Genomic DNA, 17,382 nt, shown 5'->3' with positions numbered 1-17,382 from the left:
GTGACCATCTGAAGAGAGGTGCCATGGAGGAGATCGGGGTGGAAAGAGACAGTGATCTGAATTGACTGTGGTTGAAATACCTTAATTTTGTAAATTTTATAAAAATATATAATCTCATGCAAATAATATGTCCTGATGTGTAAGCTTCACGAGTTTCTTTCTTTTTTAAAGTGAAATCAAGTTTATTTAGAGAGATACACATTCCATAGGCAGAATGTTGTCCGTCTCAGAAGGGAGAGCGGCCAGCTTCAAGAGTTTCATGATAAATCCACTCCTGCCAAAGAAGTCCCCCAAGGCCTAGCCTTGGACATCACACACAGTGGGGTATCAAGTTTGCATCAAATGTCAGGTCTAGAAAGAAGAGCATTAGAGAGCAGCAGGGCCAGTGGTTTTAACCATCTCATACAGTCTTCAGACTCTGAGGTGGTGTCTCAAAGTCTGAGGTGGGGACGTCTTAAAACATACATGACCTCTGTTTAAGTAATAATGGTGACATTAAGGGTCATCATCAGCCTGACGTGCATTGTGCACTTTACTATGTGACAGACACTGTTCTAAGTAAGTCACTTGATACCCCACTGGTATCGAGTTACTTACCCTTTACAATATACCTACACAGTTGGAACTATCATTATTCCATTTTACAGATAAGGAAACTGAGACTTGAAAAGTTTCAGCTTTATATATTAAGGTTCCATGTATAATGCCTTTGTAAAAAAATGGTTCTACTAATTACAGGTTTTGAAAAAGGCTGAAATGGCCCAAGCCCTTCCTTTTACACATGGGGAAGTAAAACCCAGAAAAAAGGGAGGTCATTTGCTCAACGTCACACATTCGTCCCTTTTCTTTTTTAAAAATTTATTTATTTATTTTTGGCTGTGTTGGGTCTTCGTTGCGGTGCGCATGCTCCTCACTGCGGTGGCTTCTCTTGCTGCGGAGCACGGGCTCTAGGTGCGTGGGCTTCAGTAGTTGTGGCACGTGAGCTCTAGTTGTGGCTTGCAGACTCTAGAGCGCAGGCTCAGTAGCTGTGGCGCACAGGCTTAGTTGCTCGGCGGCATGTGGGATCTTCCCAGACCAGGGCTCGAACCCGTGTCCCCTGCATTGGCAGGTGGATTCTTAACCACTATGCCACCAGGGAAGTCCCCACACATTCGTTCTTATTTCCTGGATGCCTGCTCTGTGCCAGGCACTGTTCTATGACCTAGGGCTTCAGAGAACAACAAGACACTCACAGAACACAATTTTAGTGGGTAGGGGGCGGTCAAAGGACAGTACATACAAGATAGATATAAATAAGCAAAGTAATTCCAGTGAGTGCTGAGATAAATTCGTGGACATGGGACTGAGTGACAGGGAGGGAGAACACTAATTCAGACTGAGAAGTGGTCAGGGAAATGTGGTCTGAGCAGGTGACATGTGAGCTCGAAATCTGAGTGAGCCGGAGAAGCCAGCCATGGACCTCCATGGGAGAGGAGCACCCCAGGTGGAGGAACGGTGAGGGCAAAGGTCCTGAGGCAGGAATACTTTGTCTGTAAAATAGAGCAGACTCCTGGGCCAGTGCTCATTCACCATTTGCTGTCTCTCTAGGCCCTCAGAGAGGCCCTTTGATGTCCTGGGCCTCCCTTAAGCTCAGCCCTAAAATGCCAACTTCTCCAGGAAGGCAGCAGCTCTCTGAGGCTGTGGGTCCCCCTCCCAGAAGCCCTGTGGCTGAACCGGATCTGAGTTTCCTGGTTCCTGTCTGGCAGGGGATGAGCAGACATCCTCCCCGCCTTCTCTCCCCAGGCTCCAGCCCCAGTCCCACATCTCCATGGCAACCCTAGACACAATCCTGATCTGAAGAAGGATCTGGAACAGGGAGCACAAACATCACTGACGAGACCAGAGGAGCTGGCGTACTTGCCTCCCTTGCTCTCTGTGTCCTGCCAATCCCTCCACTGGCCTAACCAGGCCCCTATACCCCAGTCTCCCCAAAGACCCTCAACTGAAGATTCTGCAGGTCTTCCCCATCGCTGGGCACAGGAGGGCCTGGATGGAAGCCTGTCCTCTGCAGCTGCCCCAAAGGCTGCTCCTGCTGGGGGCAACTGCCCTGACTGCGTCTGCTCTGCACACAGGTGAGTACAAGGTAGCTTGGCTGGGGCAGGCAGGAGATTCAGGTCCCACCACCCTTTGAGATTGTGTTTCCTCAATCAGCACTCACCCTGATGAGCTGGGATCCCTTGAGTTGGGGGACACTGGGAAACCCTGTGCCTGGTCTTGGCTGGCACCCTCAAGTCCACCCCCACCCCTCTGGGTGGCTGGAGCTCCAAGTCACCCAGAAGCAGGTGTCTGGGGGCGGGTGGGGCAGCCTGGCACCGGGAAACACTGTGGGCTTTGGAGTCAGACGGCCCTGCGTTCACACACACACCCTTGACATTACTGTTTCCACTGTCTAAGACTTGGTTTCTTCAGCAGTAAAATGGAAAGAATAATAGGCCCTTGCCCCTTAAGGCAGAGGTCCCCAACCCCCAGGGCCAGTCCGTGGCCTGCTAGGAACCGGGCCTCAAAGCAGGAGGTGAGTGGTGGGCAAGAGAGCGAAGCTTCATCTGCCGCTCCCCGTCGCTCCCTGTCACTCCCCGTTGTTCCCGTCGCTCCCCGTAGCTAGCATTACCACCTGAACCATCCCCACCCCCCCGACCCCCGTCTGTGGAAAAATTGTTTTCCACAAAACCAGTCCCTGGTGCCAAAAAGGTTGGGGACCGCTGCCTTAAGGGACTATTATTATTGTGCATATAAGGTGAGATAAACCATGCAAGACACATAGACAGTGCCCAGCTCAGAGAAGGTGCTCGTTCATCCACTCTCTGAACCTCCGCCTGTCCCGCGTGCCTCCAGGGCAGGTTCTGGTTTTAGTAGGTCTGCACAGGTATGAGAAGATGCTCCCACATCCTGAGCCCTAACGGAGAATTTCTCCCCCCAAGACCCACATCCCGCCTTGTCCTCAAGCACCACTGGTGCCCCTACCATGCACCAGAAAAGCCACGTCTTGTTCTCCTTCTATCCTTACAAAAATCAGATGGTTTGAGTACTTATACGTTATCTCATTAATCCTCACAACAACCCTGTACCAGTGAGGATGTTTTGGGTTGTAAGTAACAGTTACCAGACTAAACAGAGCTTAAACCATAGGACAGGGCTTCCCTGGTAGTGCAGTGGTTGAGAGTCCGCCTGCCGATGCAGGGGACGCGGGTTCGTGCTCTGGTCCGGGAAGATCCCACATGCCGCGGAGCGGCTGGGCCCGTGAGCCATGGCCGCTGAGCCTGCGCGTCCGGAGCCTGTGCTCCGCAACGGGAGAGGCCACAACAGTGAGAGGCCCGCGTACCGCAACAAAAAAAAAAATTAAAAAAAAAAACCCAACAAACAAACCATAAGGACATTTATTATTCCACTTAAGAAGAGAGGCCATAGATGAGTCCAGAAATGGTTAATTCAGCAGCTCAACCGTGTCAGGGCTCCTCCATAATTCTCATGACCTCATCCTTGCAAGATATCTGCTGCAGCTCTGGGCGTCGCATCCTCAGTCAATAGCTTTCAAAAGCAGGAAGAAAAAGGGGCTCCTCATCGCACAGCTCTCCCTCCTTTTTTTTTTTTTTTTTTTTTTTAAATCAGGGAAGAAAACCTTTCCCAGGAACGCTCAGCAAACCTCTCCTTAAATCTCATTGGCCGGAATCACTTCACAGGCCAATCCCTAAACCTGGCAAATGCAATTAGGATTACAAGGCTTGGTTTAGGCCAAAGACCAGGGGGGCTCTCTGATAATTGAGGGGAATTAAGTTTCTCTTAGCAAGGAGAAACGGAATGCCTGTTGGCTGGGCAGGTGCCCAACCGTGTCTCCCCCATCCTTTTATTTTTTGGCTGCACTGCGAGGGTTGTGGGATCTTAGTTTCCCGAACAGGAATTGAACCTGGGCCCTCCACAGTGAGAGTGCGGAGTCCTAACCACTGGAGGGAAGGCCAGGAAATTCCCTCCCCCATCCTTGAATAACACTTCCGTGATGCTCATTAAATGCCAGGCACTACCCTAAGCACTGAACTCATACACGTCCACAATCCTTTAGTTTCCACTACAAAATATGAAAAGCTCTGACAACCAAAATTTGTTCTTAGCTAACTAACTGGCAACACCTGACCTGAACTGACAGGAGGCTGTTTACAGTCTGTATTTGTCCTACTTAGGGTAAATGTTCTGTGCAATTGCTCTAGAAAATGTGTTTGATCGTGGAGGGCTGTGGCAGACTCCATTTGGGGCTGCAACATATTATATATCTTTCTAAAATCTGAAAAATTCTGAAACACATCCTAGGGTTTTTGAATACGAGATTGAGGACTTGAATTACATTTTTTAATCCTCACAAAAATTCTGACATTGCTCAATCATCCCCATTTTCCCGACAAGAAGACTGAGGCTCAGAGAGGCTGAGTGACTCACTCGGGGGTCACACAGCGGGCAGAAGGCAGGGCCAGGCTTGGAAGGGGACCGCGTGGTTCCAGGGTCGGTGCTTTTCGCCGCAGCCTACCTGGTGGACCTGTGCGGCCGGACGTGGCAGGCGGACGGGCTGCTGCTACGCTCGCACTCCGCGTCGCGCCGCTTCTACTTCGTGGCCCCGGACACCGACAGCAGGCTCTGGATGCGGGCGGCGATCCCCGGCGACAGGATCCGCTTCCAGTTCCGCTTCTTCCTGGTCTACAGCCTGACCCCGGCGGCGCCCAACACCTCCTCCCCGGCGCCGGCGCCGGCGCCGGAGGACCCCTGCGCACCCGGGTCCTACCTGCAGTTCTACGAGGGCCCACCGGGGGCGCCATGGCCCTTGGGGGCCCGGTTCTGCGGCCTGAGCATCACTGGGCCGGTGGCGTCCTCCGGGGACTTCCTGGGCCTGCGCCTGGTCACCAGAGGCCGCCAGCCCCGCGTGGACTTCGTAGGCGAAGTCTCCTCTTTCCGGTTGGGTGGGTGCGGGCTGGTCCTGAGAGAGGGCGGGGGCTGAGGCCTGGCGGCAGGGTCAGGGGCTTCAGGAAGGGGTGGTCCAGACCCAAAGAGCCAACCCCATAAACCTGACTTCCATGGATGCACGGACCAGCCCCTCGCCTGTTCACACACAGCTCCCACTCCCACACGATTCCCACACGCTCACACACCTCACACTCCAGCACCCACCCCACTCACACACACTGTACCTGTGCACAACTCACACCTCGTACACACACCTGGCACACCCGCCTGCACCACACACACTGAAACACCCAACCCACAGGCCTGGCGTACTGTACACTCTCTCCCACACACGGTTCACATCATGCACACCTCATCGTACACAATACCACTTTGCACACTGCCATGCAACTCACACACTCTCATGTTCGCACACTGGCTTCTCTGTCCTGGGTCCACCGGATGGCAGAGGGGCCGAGAGTTGGGACTCTGGTGGCTGTAAGTGACAGAAACCCACTTAGGCAAGGAAAGGGAACTGAGAATAATAATCCCTCGTTGAACGCTGCCTGTGGCCCTTCTCATGCCAGATCCCATCTGTTCTCACAGCAGCTCTGCTGGGCCAGTGCTCATACCCTCGTATTTATTGATGGGAAGCAGGCTTGGAGAGGTTGAATGACGCAGCACAGGACTCCCAGCTCAGAGGTGGAGGAGCTGGGCTTTAACTGCTAGAGTTTGTCCTCTGCTCCAATTGAGTCAAGGCTTTAGTCCCAGCAGGTTTCCCCAGGACTGAAGACACTCACTGATGTTTCAGCAGAGGAGCTGCCAAAGCCCAGAAGTTTCCAAAACCTCGGAGAAGCATCATCGCCCTCGCTGGCAAAATGTCCAGACTGGAGAATTAAACATGGGGTTGTGGGCTGCCCTGGTGGTGCAGCGGTTGGGAGTCCGCCTGCCGATGCAGGGGATGCAGGTTCGTGCCCCGGTTCGGGAAGATCCCTCATGCCGCGGAGTGGCTGGGCCCCTGAGCCATGGCCGCTGAGCCTGCGCGTCCAGAGCCTGTGCTCCGCAACGGGAGAGGCCACAACAGTGAGAGGCCCGCGTACCACAAAGAAACAAAACAAAACAAAACAAACATGGGGTTGTGAGCACTTCAAGGCAAGAACAGGGGGGCCTCTGAGAGCCAACACAAGTTCACCAGGAGCTGGACCTCGACATGCCAGGCCCGGGACGGCCCTTCAACCTGAGCTGGTCAGAGAGCACCCCCTGCTGTCTCATGTGTGTCTTTGGGGCCATGACTGATGGTGCCTGGGTTCCCCTTTCTGGCTCCTGTGGGCTGTAGCGTGCCAAGGGTCCTATTATATTGTTTTGCAAGCAGATCTCACAGGCTAATTGGAAATCAACCCCTCCCTCCCTCCTCTCCCCCCTCCCTCCCCTTCTCACCTTCCATGAGGTCCCAGCCAAGCATGTTGTGGCTGCTGTGTGTTCAGCAGGGTTGGACTCGAAAGCAGGCGGCAGGGGCGAAGCCCTGTCACAACTGGCTTCCTTGGATCACTTTTCACCACTTTTTACTTGGATTACTGTTTGTGTTTTCTCTCTCACAGATATTCACTCTTACCCCTGCACATCTTTTATAAATCAGAGCATTCACTCTCAGTTGCACATGAAAAAACCCCAAGTCAAGTTGGCTTAAGCCAAAGGAGGATTTGGGGGGGCTCCTATAACTGGGATATTAAGGTGTTCGTTCAGGTATAGCTGGATTCAGGAGATCAAGGAATGCCACCTGGGCTCTATCTCTTTGTTCTCTCCCTTTGCATTGCACTGGGTCTGTTTGGCTTCCATCTCAGGCAGCTCCAGTTCCTCTTTCTACTTGGCAGCAAGGTGACCCTGCAGCTCCAAGCCCACAGTCCCCCTTATAACTCTCATCTCAGTGAAATAAAGAGCGAGGATCTTTTCTCTCTCTCTCACTTTTTTTTTTTTTTTTTTGGCTGTGCCGAGTGCCTTGAAGGATCTCAGGTCCTGAGCAGGGATTGAACCTGGGCCCCCAGCAGTGAAAGAGCTGAGTCCTAACCACTGGACTGCCAGGGAACCGCGAAGATCTTTTCTTATGGTTCTAGCAAAAGTCCTCGGGGCCAAATTTGGTTAGTCACATGGGCCATGTGTCTGTTCCCGGGGCCAGGAATGGAATGCTCTGATCCCCATGTCCACCTCTGAGCCATGGTATTGGTCAGTCCCTCCTGAACCAGCTTTTCTCCACAGAATGGGGTGCTGGGTAAGCCAACCTGTCTGCCACACCCTGTGCACCAAGTCATACCCTTCTCTCACCTGTGTGCCTATTCATTCATTTAACAAAGATTGAGTACCTGCCCTTGTGCCAGGTGCTGTTCTAGGCTCCAGGGATACATGCAGCAGTGAATGAAAGAGAAGTCCCTGCCCCATTTGAGCTGACATTCTAGTGGGGGAGGCAGACCATAAACAAAGAACCAATCAAATCCATAATCTGCAGAGGTGGTAAGTGCTGCAAAGGAACCCAAATCCGGATAAAGGGGTGGTGGGGGAGGGATGGTGTGCTGTTCTCACGTGGAGGTGAGGGCAGGCCTTCCAACACGATGACATTTGAGTGGAGACCTGAGGGGAGCAAGCCATGCAGTTACGGGCAGGGCTGATGGCAGGTGCAGTGCCACGAGCCGGGATGAGCTTGGCGTGTTCAGGTTGCTGGGCTACCATAGGCTGCGTGCATGCACACGTGCACACACACACACACACACAATGGGTGCCACAGTGCTCATGAGCATGGGGCTGAATTCCTATCCTGCTGCTTAGATACAAGCTGTGTGGCCTTGGTCTAGTGACCTAACCTCCCTGTGCCTCGGTCTTCTCATCTCTAAAATGGGATTGATAATAGTATTGACCCTACAGGGTTAATGTGAGAACTTAATGAGCTGGGATGTGAACCACGCCTGGCTTGGAATAGGAGCTCAATAAACGTTAGGTGCCATCATCATCCCCGTCCCCACCATCATCTTTATGATCATACACCTGCCTCATCCGTACTCTCATCTGCACGCACATGGAGACAGCCCCTCCTGCTCACACCTCCCGCATCCCCTCCCCATAGGGCCAAACATTCTGCGGTGCTCAGCGTCCTCGTTGTGCCTCCCCTCTCAGCCCCAGGATGCTGTTGTGCCTACTTCCGATGTCAGAACAGCCGGTGCGTCCCCCCGAGGCTGGTGTGCGATCCCCAGGCACGGACAACTGTGGCGATGGCAGTGACCAGGCTTCTTGGCCAGCAGCTAACTGCAGAGGTCAGTGACAGGTGTGGCTTGGGTCCTGCTGAGCAGCTGGGTTAGAAGCTGGAGGCCGGAGGCACGGGTGCGGCAGGAGAGGATGAGGTGAAGCACAGTAGTGGCGAATCCAATCAGACCAGACTGCCTGAGGACCAGAGGATGTTAGAGCTCAAATGGTGATCGAATCCAGCTGCTTCCAAATGTCGTTTCAGTGGTGGAAGCTTTTCCTACACAGAGCCTTGCAGAGGCCCCAGACATCACAAGGAGAGATGCTCTACTTAACTGGACGTGGGAGGCCTGGGCCGCGGCTGACTGATGTCCCACTGAGAGACTTGAGTTTGACCTTCAAGACTTTGAAAACCATTGATCCAGCCTGACTCCCACATTTTATAGATGGGGAAACTGAGGCCTAGGGAGGAGAAATGACTTGCCCAAGGTCATAGAGTCACTGAGTGACAGAACCAGGAATGACCTCTGTGGATGGACAGAGGGGACCAGACTAGGTCACCCCTGATTATCCTTCTTAGGAATCTGGACATGCCCCACTCCCAGTCAGGGTTGCCATGTCCTGTTGAACAGGTTGTTCGTTGCAAAAATGCACCTGGCTGAGGGGTAAAACCCAGCTTCCCGGGAGCCCACACACTTCCCTCCCCAGGCACTCCTCAGGGTCCTCCCTGACACTATGCTCTGTGCCCAGAGGCCCAGGCCCTATGTCCTCTCCTCCAGCTGCCACACCCGTTCCCCCCTCGTTCTCCTTTATACCGTATCGCCAGCTGGACTCGTCTTTGAACACTAGTTATATAACCACCTCCCCACCTGACATCTCCACGTGGCTGTGCAGGCGGGTCTCACACTTAACTTGCCCCAAACTGAACTCATGATCCACAGCCTGCCCTGCGTCCTGCTTCTCACCCGTGTCCCCTTCTCACTCAGTGGCCGCTTTGAATTCCAGTTGTTCAGGCCCAAATGGTTGAGTGGTCCTTTACTCCCTTTTCCCTCTCAGCCCATAACCAAGCCATCAGTGTTGTCGGAATTAATCTGATGTTTTCCTCATGATAAGACTGCAGTCGTGGGTTATGAGGAGGAAGATCCCAGAGGTCAAGTGCACACCAGGCCAGACCAACGCGATCACTGCCCAACACGGTCCACGGATGTTGATGTTGGCCTTGGTCACCGGGTTGAGGCTGTGTTTGTCCGCTTCTCCGCTGTTACTCTGTCTCCTCTCTCCACACTGCCCTCTTTGGGAGGAAGTCATCACGCGCAGCCCACACACTAGCAGGGAGTTAAGCTCTCCTGCCAGGGGAGCATTTTATTCTTTTTTTTTTTTTTTTTTTTTGCGGTACGCGGGCCTCTCACTGTTGTGGCCTCTCCCGTTGCGGAGCACAGGCTCCGGACACGCAGGCTCAGCGGCCATGGCTCACTGGCCCAGCCGCTCCGCGGCATGTGGGATCTTCCCGGACCGGGGCACGAACCCATGTCCCCTGCATTGGCAGGCGGACTCTCAACCACTGCGCCACCAGGAAAGCCCTTATTCTTTTTTATTGGCCACACCCCCTCGGCTTGCGGGATCTTAGTTCCCGGACCAGGGATTGAACCTGGGCCCCCAGCAGTGGAAGTGTGGCATCTTAACCGCTGGACCACCAGGGAATTCCCCAGAGGAGCCTTTTAAAACACTAAGTCAGATCGCATCACTCCCGTGCGCAGGACCCTCCTCACTCCTCACTCAGCCCACACAAGCCTCCCAGGGGCCTCCAGGTCCTGAGTGACCTGGCCCGTCACCTCCCACCTGCTCGCTTGCTCCAACAGCTCCTCCACTCTGGCCCCTGGCAGCTCCTTCCACGCTCCAGTCTTGTCCCGCCTCTGGTCTCTCACTAGCTCTTTCCTCTACCTGGAAGGCTTTGCCCAGAGGTTCACATGCTCATTCCTTTGCCTTCTGCAGGTCTTGACTTAACCCTCACCCTCTCCATGAGCTCTTTCCTTACCCCTTTGTTTAAAAATAGCAACCCTGGGATTTCCCTGGGCAGTCCAGTGGTTAGGACTCTGCGCTTCCACTGCAGGGGCCACGGGTTCCCTGGTCGGGGAACTAAGATCCCACAAGCTGTGCGGGCAAAAAAAAAAAAAAAAAAAAAAACACGAAAAGCAGCCCTGTGTCCATTGAAAGCAAAACAGGTAAACAAAACGTGGTATGTCCACACAATGGAATATCGTTCAGCCCTACAAAGGAAGGAACTGCCGACACATGCTACAACATGGATGAACCTTGAGGACATTATGCTGACTGCAATGAACCAGTCACAGAAGGACGAATACTATGTGATTCTACCTATATGAGACACCCAGAGAACTCAGAGAGACGGAAAGCAGAATGATGGTTGCCAGGGGCTGTGGGGGAAATGGGGAGTTATTCACGATGGGTACAGAGTTCCAGTTTTATGAGAGGAAAACAGTCCTGAGAACGGATGGTGTTGATGGCTGCTCAACAATATGAATGGACTTAATACTATGGAACTGTCCTTAAAAACGGTTAAAATGGTACATTTTGTTTTGTAGAGTTTACCACAATTGAAAGAAAACTAGCAACCTTGCCCCTCGCCAGCGCGCCCTGTCCCTCCTGCCCTGCTTGACTTTCCCTCGTAGCTCCTGTCTCCATTTGACACGTGGTGGAATTTGTGTTTTGTGTTGCCTCGCACTAAAACGCCAGCTCCATGGGGGCCTTTTTGTCTGTTTTGCTCACTGTCATATCCCCCAGTCCCTAGAGCAATGCCTGGGGTACAGTAGCAGGTGATTGAAAAATACTCATCAGATGAGTGGAAGAATGAACCTCTCTGTGTCTCTGTTTCCTTATCTGTAAACTGGGGATGATAAACCTAACCTCTCAGATTTGTCATGAACTTTAAGTGAAAGCCTGTGGGTGAAGGGCCCAGCGCAGAGCATGGTTCTCGGTGCAGAGAAAATGCTCAGTGCAGCGTTACTCCTTGAGAAGTAGCTCCGTTCATCCACCCCAGCCCCTGGAGCTAGACTGTGAGTTCAAGTCCACCCCTGTCACTTCCAGCTGTGTGATCTGGGCAAGTGACTTAACCTCTCTGTGCCTCACTTCTCTTATCTGTGAAATAAAAATACTAACACTAAGAGATTTGGGGAGGATTAAACGAGACATAATCATACCCTGCAAGGGGCAGATCTCAGTGTGTTAGAGCTGTTATTTGCCACTGCCGGTCCCTCTCCAGTGCCCAGCCAGGAAGGGAGTACGGATGATGGTACCTCCGGGCCCCTGACTCTTCCCCCAGCTCTCGGGTCTGCGGGCCCCCTGGGGATGGCAGCTGAGAGGAGCCCCCCAGCACGCCGTGACCCTGCACGACAGGATGCCGCTCCGGAAGGTAGATGGCTCTTGGTTATCACCTGCTGCCGCTCCTTCCGCCGAGATCACACTTGTCCCTCTCCAGTGATGGGTGGGGGCAGCTGGCCCAGGCTGAGGCCTGAGTGCTCTTTCTTTCTACAGGCCTCCAGCCGCGGGGGTGGCGCTGGCCTCCTCGTGGGCCTCCTCTGGAGCTGCTGCTCCTCCAGCCGGCTGGCTTGGGGCGCTGGTGGTGTGCACCGTCTGTTACACACGTCCTGGCCAGGTGGCCCCTGGGGGCCTGCGGCTGAGTGAGCCAGGTCAGGGGGGCTGTGGGCATCAGAGGAAGGAGAGTGGGCTCTGGGGTCAGACAGTCCCCGGGTTCTGCCCCCACCCCCCACAGGGCTGTCTAACCTTGGGCAGATCATATAACCCTCCGAGACTCAGTCTGCCCCTCTGGAAAATGGGATGATTCCTGCCTCACAGGGTCATGGTGAAGGCCACAGGAGGCAGCTGACCCTGCAACTTGCATGGTGACTGGCACTCGGCTGGATCAGTGAAGGGCAGGGAGTAGGGGCCTCGCTCCCCTGAAGCTGCCTTGCTTCATGCCCAGACCTCACTTGCCCTGCTTTGCCCCATCCTGGCCCACCCTCAGGTACCACGAGTCCAGTCGTAGCCAAAGACACAGGAGACAGCCCTGGCGGGGATAGCACCGTTTATTAAGAAAGATCAGGATAAAGACCACAGGAGGGTCCCTTCTAGGACACAGAGGCCAGGCGTCCCGGACCCACCTCTGGGGGTTGCTGGTGGGGAGGGCGCTTGCCCCCAGTTGGGCCCTGGGGCTCCCACAGAGGGGGCAGGGCTGTCACGCCCCCTTCCTGTCCCTCCCAGTCATGAGTCCCGGCTCCCCTACCCAAGGCATTAACTCTTTCTGACCACCAATGCTCTCCTCCCCCCATGTGCCCTGGGCCTTCACTTCCAGATCAGCGGGGGGACGTGGCCTGGTGCAGGCAGGGAGACACTCTCAGTGCTGGGCTCTGCCTGTAGCAGCTCCTGGTAAGAGTTGAGGTGGGCTTTCCCTTGCAGCCCCTCAGGGCAGGGGCCCTGGGCTAGGTGTGGGGTGGGAGGGATGCAGGCCAGGAGGGCTTGGTGGGAGGGGGGAGGCTGCCAGGGGCCGGTGGCCTGGCTGGCTAGGCGGAGGTGGAGGGGCGCTGGGACATGGGCTGGCAGGGCTGGGGGCTGCCTGCCCAGGGGTGAGCTGCCTTTTGCACCACAGTTAGCACTAAAGAGCTTTCCCAACCCAGAGGAGGGTGGCGAAGGCCACTGCGATGCCCTCTGCTCCGGGTAGCTGGTGAGGCTCCGGGTAGCTGGTGAGGCTCCAGGCTGGAAGCCGAGTTTGGCTCCTGTAGAAATGAGGGCTGCCCAAGGGCTGAAGAAACGGGCAGCCCAGCGCTACCTCGGGGGACTCTGTTGGTGGGGGCAGTTCTGAGCCTGCTCAGCCACCGTGCCCGACTCCAAGTCTGGTGACCCTTTGAGGCACCTGCTCCCATGCAACCCGCCCTGCCCAGCAGCCTGTGGCTTTGCCCAGGTGTGTCTGTGTGGGGTGGCGTGCCCACCCTCCAGTCCAGCCCAGGGCAGTAGCAGCAAAGCGTGGCATCGCCTCCGTTTCTTACAAAATATTCATAATAATAATATTAATAATAATATAGTCGACGCTGCGGGGCTGGGGCGCTGCCCGGGAGTCCGTGTGGGGCAGGCAGTGCCTACGAGGGGCAGGGGCGCGTGTTGGCCCCCGCCTGGGCGCGGTGCTGCAGGTCCAGTGGCTGTGGAGGCGGGGTGCCAGGCCGGGCAGAGTGCAGCACCAGGTTCTTGATACAGCCCGTGATGCCCGAGGAGAACCTGCCCCCGGTCAGCACCGCCACGTCGGGGGCTCCACCTGCAGGGAAGGGAGAGGGCGGAGCCTGTCAGCTCTAGGAGGTGGGGGGAGGAAGGCCCCGTGCTCTACCTCTGCCGGAGCCCCTCCCCTGCTGGCCCTCCCCGACCTGGAGGAGCGGCCCCAGGCCTGCACGAGGCCCAAGCTCAAGACTTACCGACATAGATGCTGCCCTTGGTGTTGACTGCCACGTTAGGGCCTGGGGACTGGCCGCTGACCAGCTCCTCTCCGTCCACCTGGATGGAGCCTCTCCGGCCCTCTCTGCAGTGGAACGGGGTCAGGCCCCTCACCACCGATCCCCCGTCCTTCTCAACCCAGTGAGAGCCCCCTCCCTTTGCTACAGAGACTCCAGTCAGAGCAGCGTGACCCCGCTCCCTGAGTTCTTTCTTGCCCCCTCCCTCCGCTGGATGAGAGATCTGGTCCCACAAACACAACTTCCTAGCACCCCACCCAGGCTTCATCCATCCCCTAGGGTGCTTGTGCGCCCACCCCATGGAGTTCTGTCCTGCCCTGGAAGTCTGCGCTCCGGCTGGCGGGCTCTCCCCTGACCCTGGCTTCACGTTCTGTCTCCCCAGAGCTCAATGCCTGCCTCCCTGCGCATGATGGGGGGCGTCTTGTCCCAGTCCAGGACTCCGGGCCCTTCGCCCTAGTGCCCGGGGGGCTCCCTTACCGCAGCGCCATCACCCGATGCCACTCGCCATCGTTGATGGGGTCCTCAGAGACAAGGCGGGCCTCCCCACTGCCCAGCTGGTAGCTGCAGTCACACAGGCCCAAGAGGGTGTGAGCAGGGGGCAGGACTGGAGGGGGTGTGGGACGGTGGTGGTGGTGTGCAGCTGGGGCACTGGGCGCTGCAGCTTCTTGCTGGGGGGGCCATGGGGCTGACCGGAAGGGAAGCCACTGAAGGGTAAGGGGGCTGAGGGAAGGGAGAGGAAGGGTCGGGTGCCAGGACCCACCTGAAGACAAGGTGCCCATCCTGAAGCCCAAGACTGATGAAGTCCTTGCCTCGGCCGGACTCTCCCACCTCCTGCCAGAGAAGCACAGGGTTCCAGGGGCTACCGACAGCTGTGGCCTCCTCCTTCCTCTCTCCCACTCCTGTGGCCACCAGGGGGCTGGGAACCCTGAGATCCTGGGCGGGACGTCCACACTTACCACGCCCTGCCAGAGCAGGAGGCCGCTGGCCGTGCTGGTCTGAACCTCCAGCTCGATGGTCTCGGGCACCTCAGGGTGACTGCGGTGCGGGGGAAGTGGGTGAGAGGGCAGAAGCCCCAGATTCCCGTCCCCCACCCTGGGCCCACAGACTCTCTTCTCACCTCCTGGAGAAGATGCGGCCAGGGAGGGCGAGGAAGCCGTCATCGTAGAAGTAGGCTCCGTACTGCCCGGGGGCATCTGTCGGGGGAGTGGGGGCGATGCTGGGACACCTGCTCACCCACACAGAGTATCGATCCCGCATCGGTTCCCTTGACCCCCACCTCCACCCCGACCTGTACTACTGCAGGGCTCTGAACCTGCAGTCCCTGGAGACCCAAGGGGGCTGGGGGCAGAATTCAGAGGCCTGTGAACTTGGCTTGGAAAACATTACAGTCCTAGCCTTGCTCTCCTCTCCCTGAAGGTTAGCAGTTCCTTTAGTTACGCAGGTAGGCAACACACTGAGGAGGAGCAGGGCCTGTGACTCAGTCACCAGTGGAAGATTCCCTATTGCATTACAGTTGCTGCAAATATTTCAAAACATTGCTTATGCTTATTGCAATTGTGGTAGCTGTTGGGACTAACGACCCTAACCCTAACCAACGCTAGATCTTGTATTTAATGCGTTAATAGAGATGCAAACAACTTCTAATATTTTGATAACCTTCTTTCAGAACAATTGATTCCCTTTGAAATCCTATGTATTTCATTCTATGCAGTCAGTAGGGTCCAGGTCGGGTGATCAACCATCTCTATTTGCCGGGTCCTGTCCTGGTTTTAGCTCTGAAAGTCCCACATCCCCAGAAGCTCCTCAGTCCTGAGCAAACTGGGGCAGCTGGTCATCTAGGTCAGTGGCACATAAACGGTTCTGAACCTTTGTAATCCCTCCATCTTACAGACGGGAAGACAGGTTCAGGGATGAGTGACTTGCCTAGGAAGTGGGAAGCCTGGATGGCAAACCAGACCTTTCGGCTGCATCGTCCACACTGTGTGTGTGGCTATAACATCCCCAACCCTACCTGCTCAAAGACATCCCACACCAGTGCTGGCCCTGGGGCCTGGCAGCTACCAGGGTAGGTGACACTTCGCCACCCTCCACCAACTGATGAAGTTAGCAGCTAACAGTTACCAAGCACCTACTATCTGCCGGTCACCATGCAGGAAGTTTCACATCCAGCTACAAACATAATTTTTAACTGGATCCTTGTGACAACCCTATGTCTTTGCTATAATATTAACAAAAGCTAACATTCTGTGCCCACTCTGGACCAGACATTGTTCTAAGCATTTAAAATACATTAAAGAATTTTACTCTCACACAAAATTTTATCCAAAGCCTTGTGGAAGGATGTTACTTCTTTCTATTTTATACGTGAGGAAACTGAGGCACAGAGAGGTTAAGTGAGTCACCCAAGTCACACAGCTAGTAAGTGGTAGAGCTAGGATTTGAATCCAGGCTCTTATCCACTATGCCACTACCTCTCCTGTTATATTAGCGATAGATAAGGTATGTATCTATAACGCAGTTAGCACAGGGCCTGTAAATGTTCAATAAGTATTCATTTTTACAAATCATTATCATTGCTTTTAAATAGATTGTGGAATCCTTGAGAATGAGGGTCCTGCCTTACGCCTCTTGTATCTACTGCTCCCAGGGCAAGGATGGGCACACATACATGTCTGTTGCTGGAATGCACGAATACAGAGGAGGGTACAGAAGTGCAAGTGGTTCAAAGGCCTGCCCAAAGCCACTAGGCAGTGAGCATAGGGCAGGACCCAGCTCTGTGCGGCTGTGCTCTTCTTATTCTGTCTCTCTGCGCCCAAGGAGCCTCTCACCTGGGCTTGTTTTGTTCAGAGGCCAGGATGGAGGGGTGGGGTCATTGGAAGAGGGGCTGAGAGACCCAAGGCCTGGGAGGGACAAGCCTGCTCAGCTCCTCTGGCTGGTCACGGCAAGTACGTACCGTTGCCCCCACTGCCTTCAAGATGCCAGTCGGACTCCGCTATGCCATGTGCAGAGCCTGTGGGGAGACGCAGGGTCCAGTCGGCGGGCTGTGTCAGGCCCCAGTGCCCCAAGGGGGAGCTGGAGAGAAGCTGGGGCAGTTACCTTGTTGGCAGCGAGGGCCAGAGAAGCCGGGGGGACAGAGGCAGCGGGTGCCCTGGCAGGTACCCCCATGCAGACAGGGCTCACGGAGCTGGCAGGGGTTCTCCTCGTGCTCACAGAGGTCTCCTGTGGGCCAGGGAAGAGGCGAGTGGGCATGGGCTGGAGCGGCCACTGACCACCCCCCACCCCTCCCTCCCAGTGCCTGGCCGGGCTCCCTCGCCTTTGAAGCCGTCTCGACACAGGCACTGGAACTCATATTCGCCGGTGGGCATGCACGTGGCGCCACTGCGGCAAGGCTGGCGCTCACACGGGGAGCTGTCGTAGCATTGCCCAACGCCCCGGCTGCCCAGGAAGCTGTAGGTGAGGTCCAGACGCTTTCCATTCACTGACACCTGTGGGCATAGGGACACCAAGGGACTTGAAGAAGGCAGGAGGCTGAAGCATGGGTGTACCAGCAGAGAGAAGACTGCAGCAGAGGGGAGCTGGGAACCCAGGCTGGAACTTGAGCAGTAACGTGGGCTTCTGGGGTCGGGGGGGGAGGACCAAAGTCGAGGGTCTACTGTGTGCCAGGAGCATCCATGAGTGT

General features: G+C 55.4%; 2 protein-coding genes across 3 annotated transcripts in view; one reads left to right on the top strand and one right to left on the bottom strand.

The window, feature by feature from the left end:
* Positions 1–1,879: 1,879 nt before the first annotated feature.
* On the top strand, positions 1,880–12,009 carry LDLRAD2 (low density lipoprotein receptor class A domain containing 2). Its single transcript, XM_030883042.2, is given in 7 exon segments — positions 1,880–2,111; positions 4,548–4,979; positions 8,131–8,196; positions 8,199–8,261; positions 11,438–11,620; positions 11,808–11,897; positions 11,981–12,009. Coding segments are annotated over 7 exon segments (945 nt in total). The 5' UTR covers positions 1,880–2,029.
* A 274-nt stretch (positions 12,010–12,283) lies between these two features.
* HSPG2 (heparan sulfate proteoglycan 2) overlaps positions 12,284–17,382 on the bottom strand; it is a 102,076-nt gene continuing 96,977 nt past the window's right edge. For both annotated transcript variants that reach the window (XM_030875628.3, XM_030875631.3), the window contains 9 exons: positions 17,017–17,188; positions 16,800–16,922; positions 16,657–16,713; positions 14,821–14,896; positions 14,660–14,738; positions 14,464–14,534; positions 14,181–14,264; positions 13,668–13,771; positions 12,284–13,513 (listed from right to left, as the gene is read on the bottom strand). In XM_030875628.3, coding sequence (XP_030731488.1) covers positions 13,341–13,513; positions 13,668–13,771; positions 14,181–14,264; positions 14,464–14,534; positions 14,660–14,738; positions 14,821–14,896; positions 16,657–16,713; positions 16,800–16,922; positions 17,017–17,188 — 939 coding nt within the window. In that variant the 3' untranslated portion in view covers positions 12,284–13,340. The remainder of the gene's footprint in view (positions 13,514–13,667; positions 13,772–14,180; positions 14,265–14,463; positions 14,535–14,659; positions 14,739–14,820; positions 14,897–16,656; positions 16,714–16,799; positions 16,923–17,016; positions 17,189–17,382) is intronic.

The sequence above is a fragment of the Globicephala melas genome, chromosome 1 (genome assembly GCF_963455315.2).
Source record: "Globicephala melas chromosome 1, mGloMel1.2, whole genome shotgun sequence".
Lineage (NCBI taxonomy): Eukaryota > Metazoa > Chordata > Mammalia > Artiodactyla > Delphinidae > Globicephala > Globicephala melas.
This window is presented reverse-complemented; position numbering and strand designations above follow the sequence as displayed.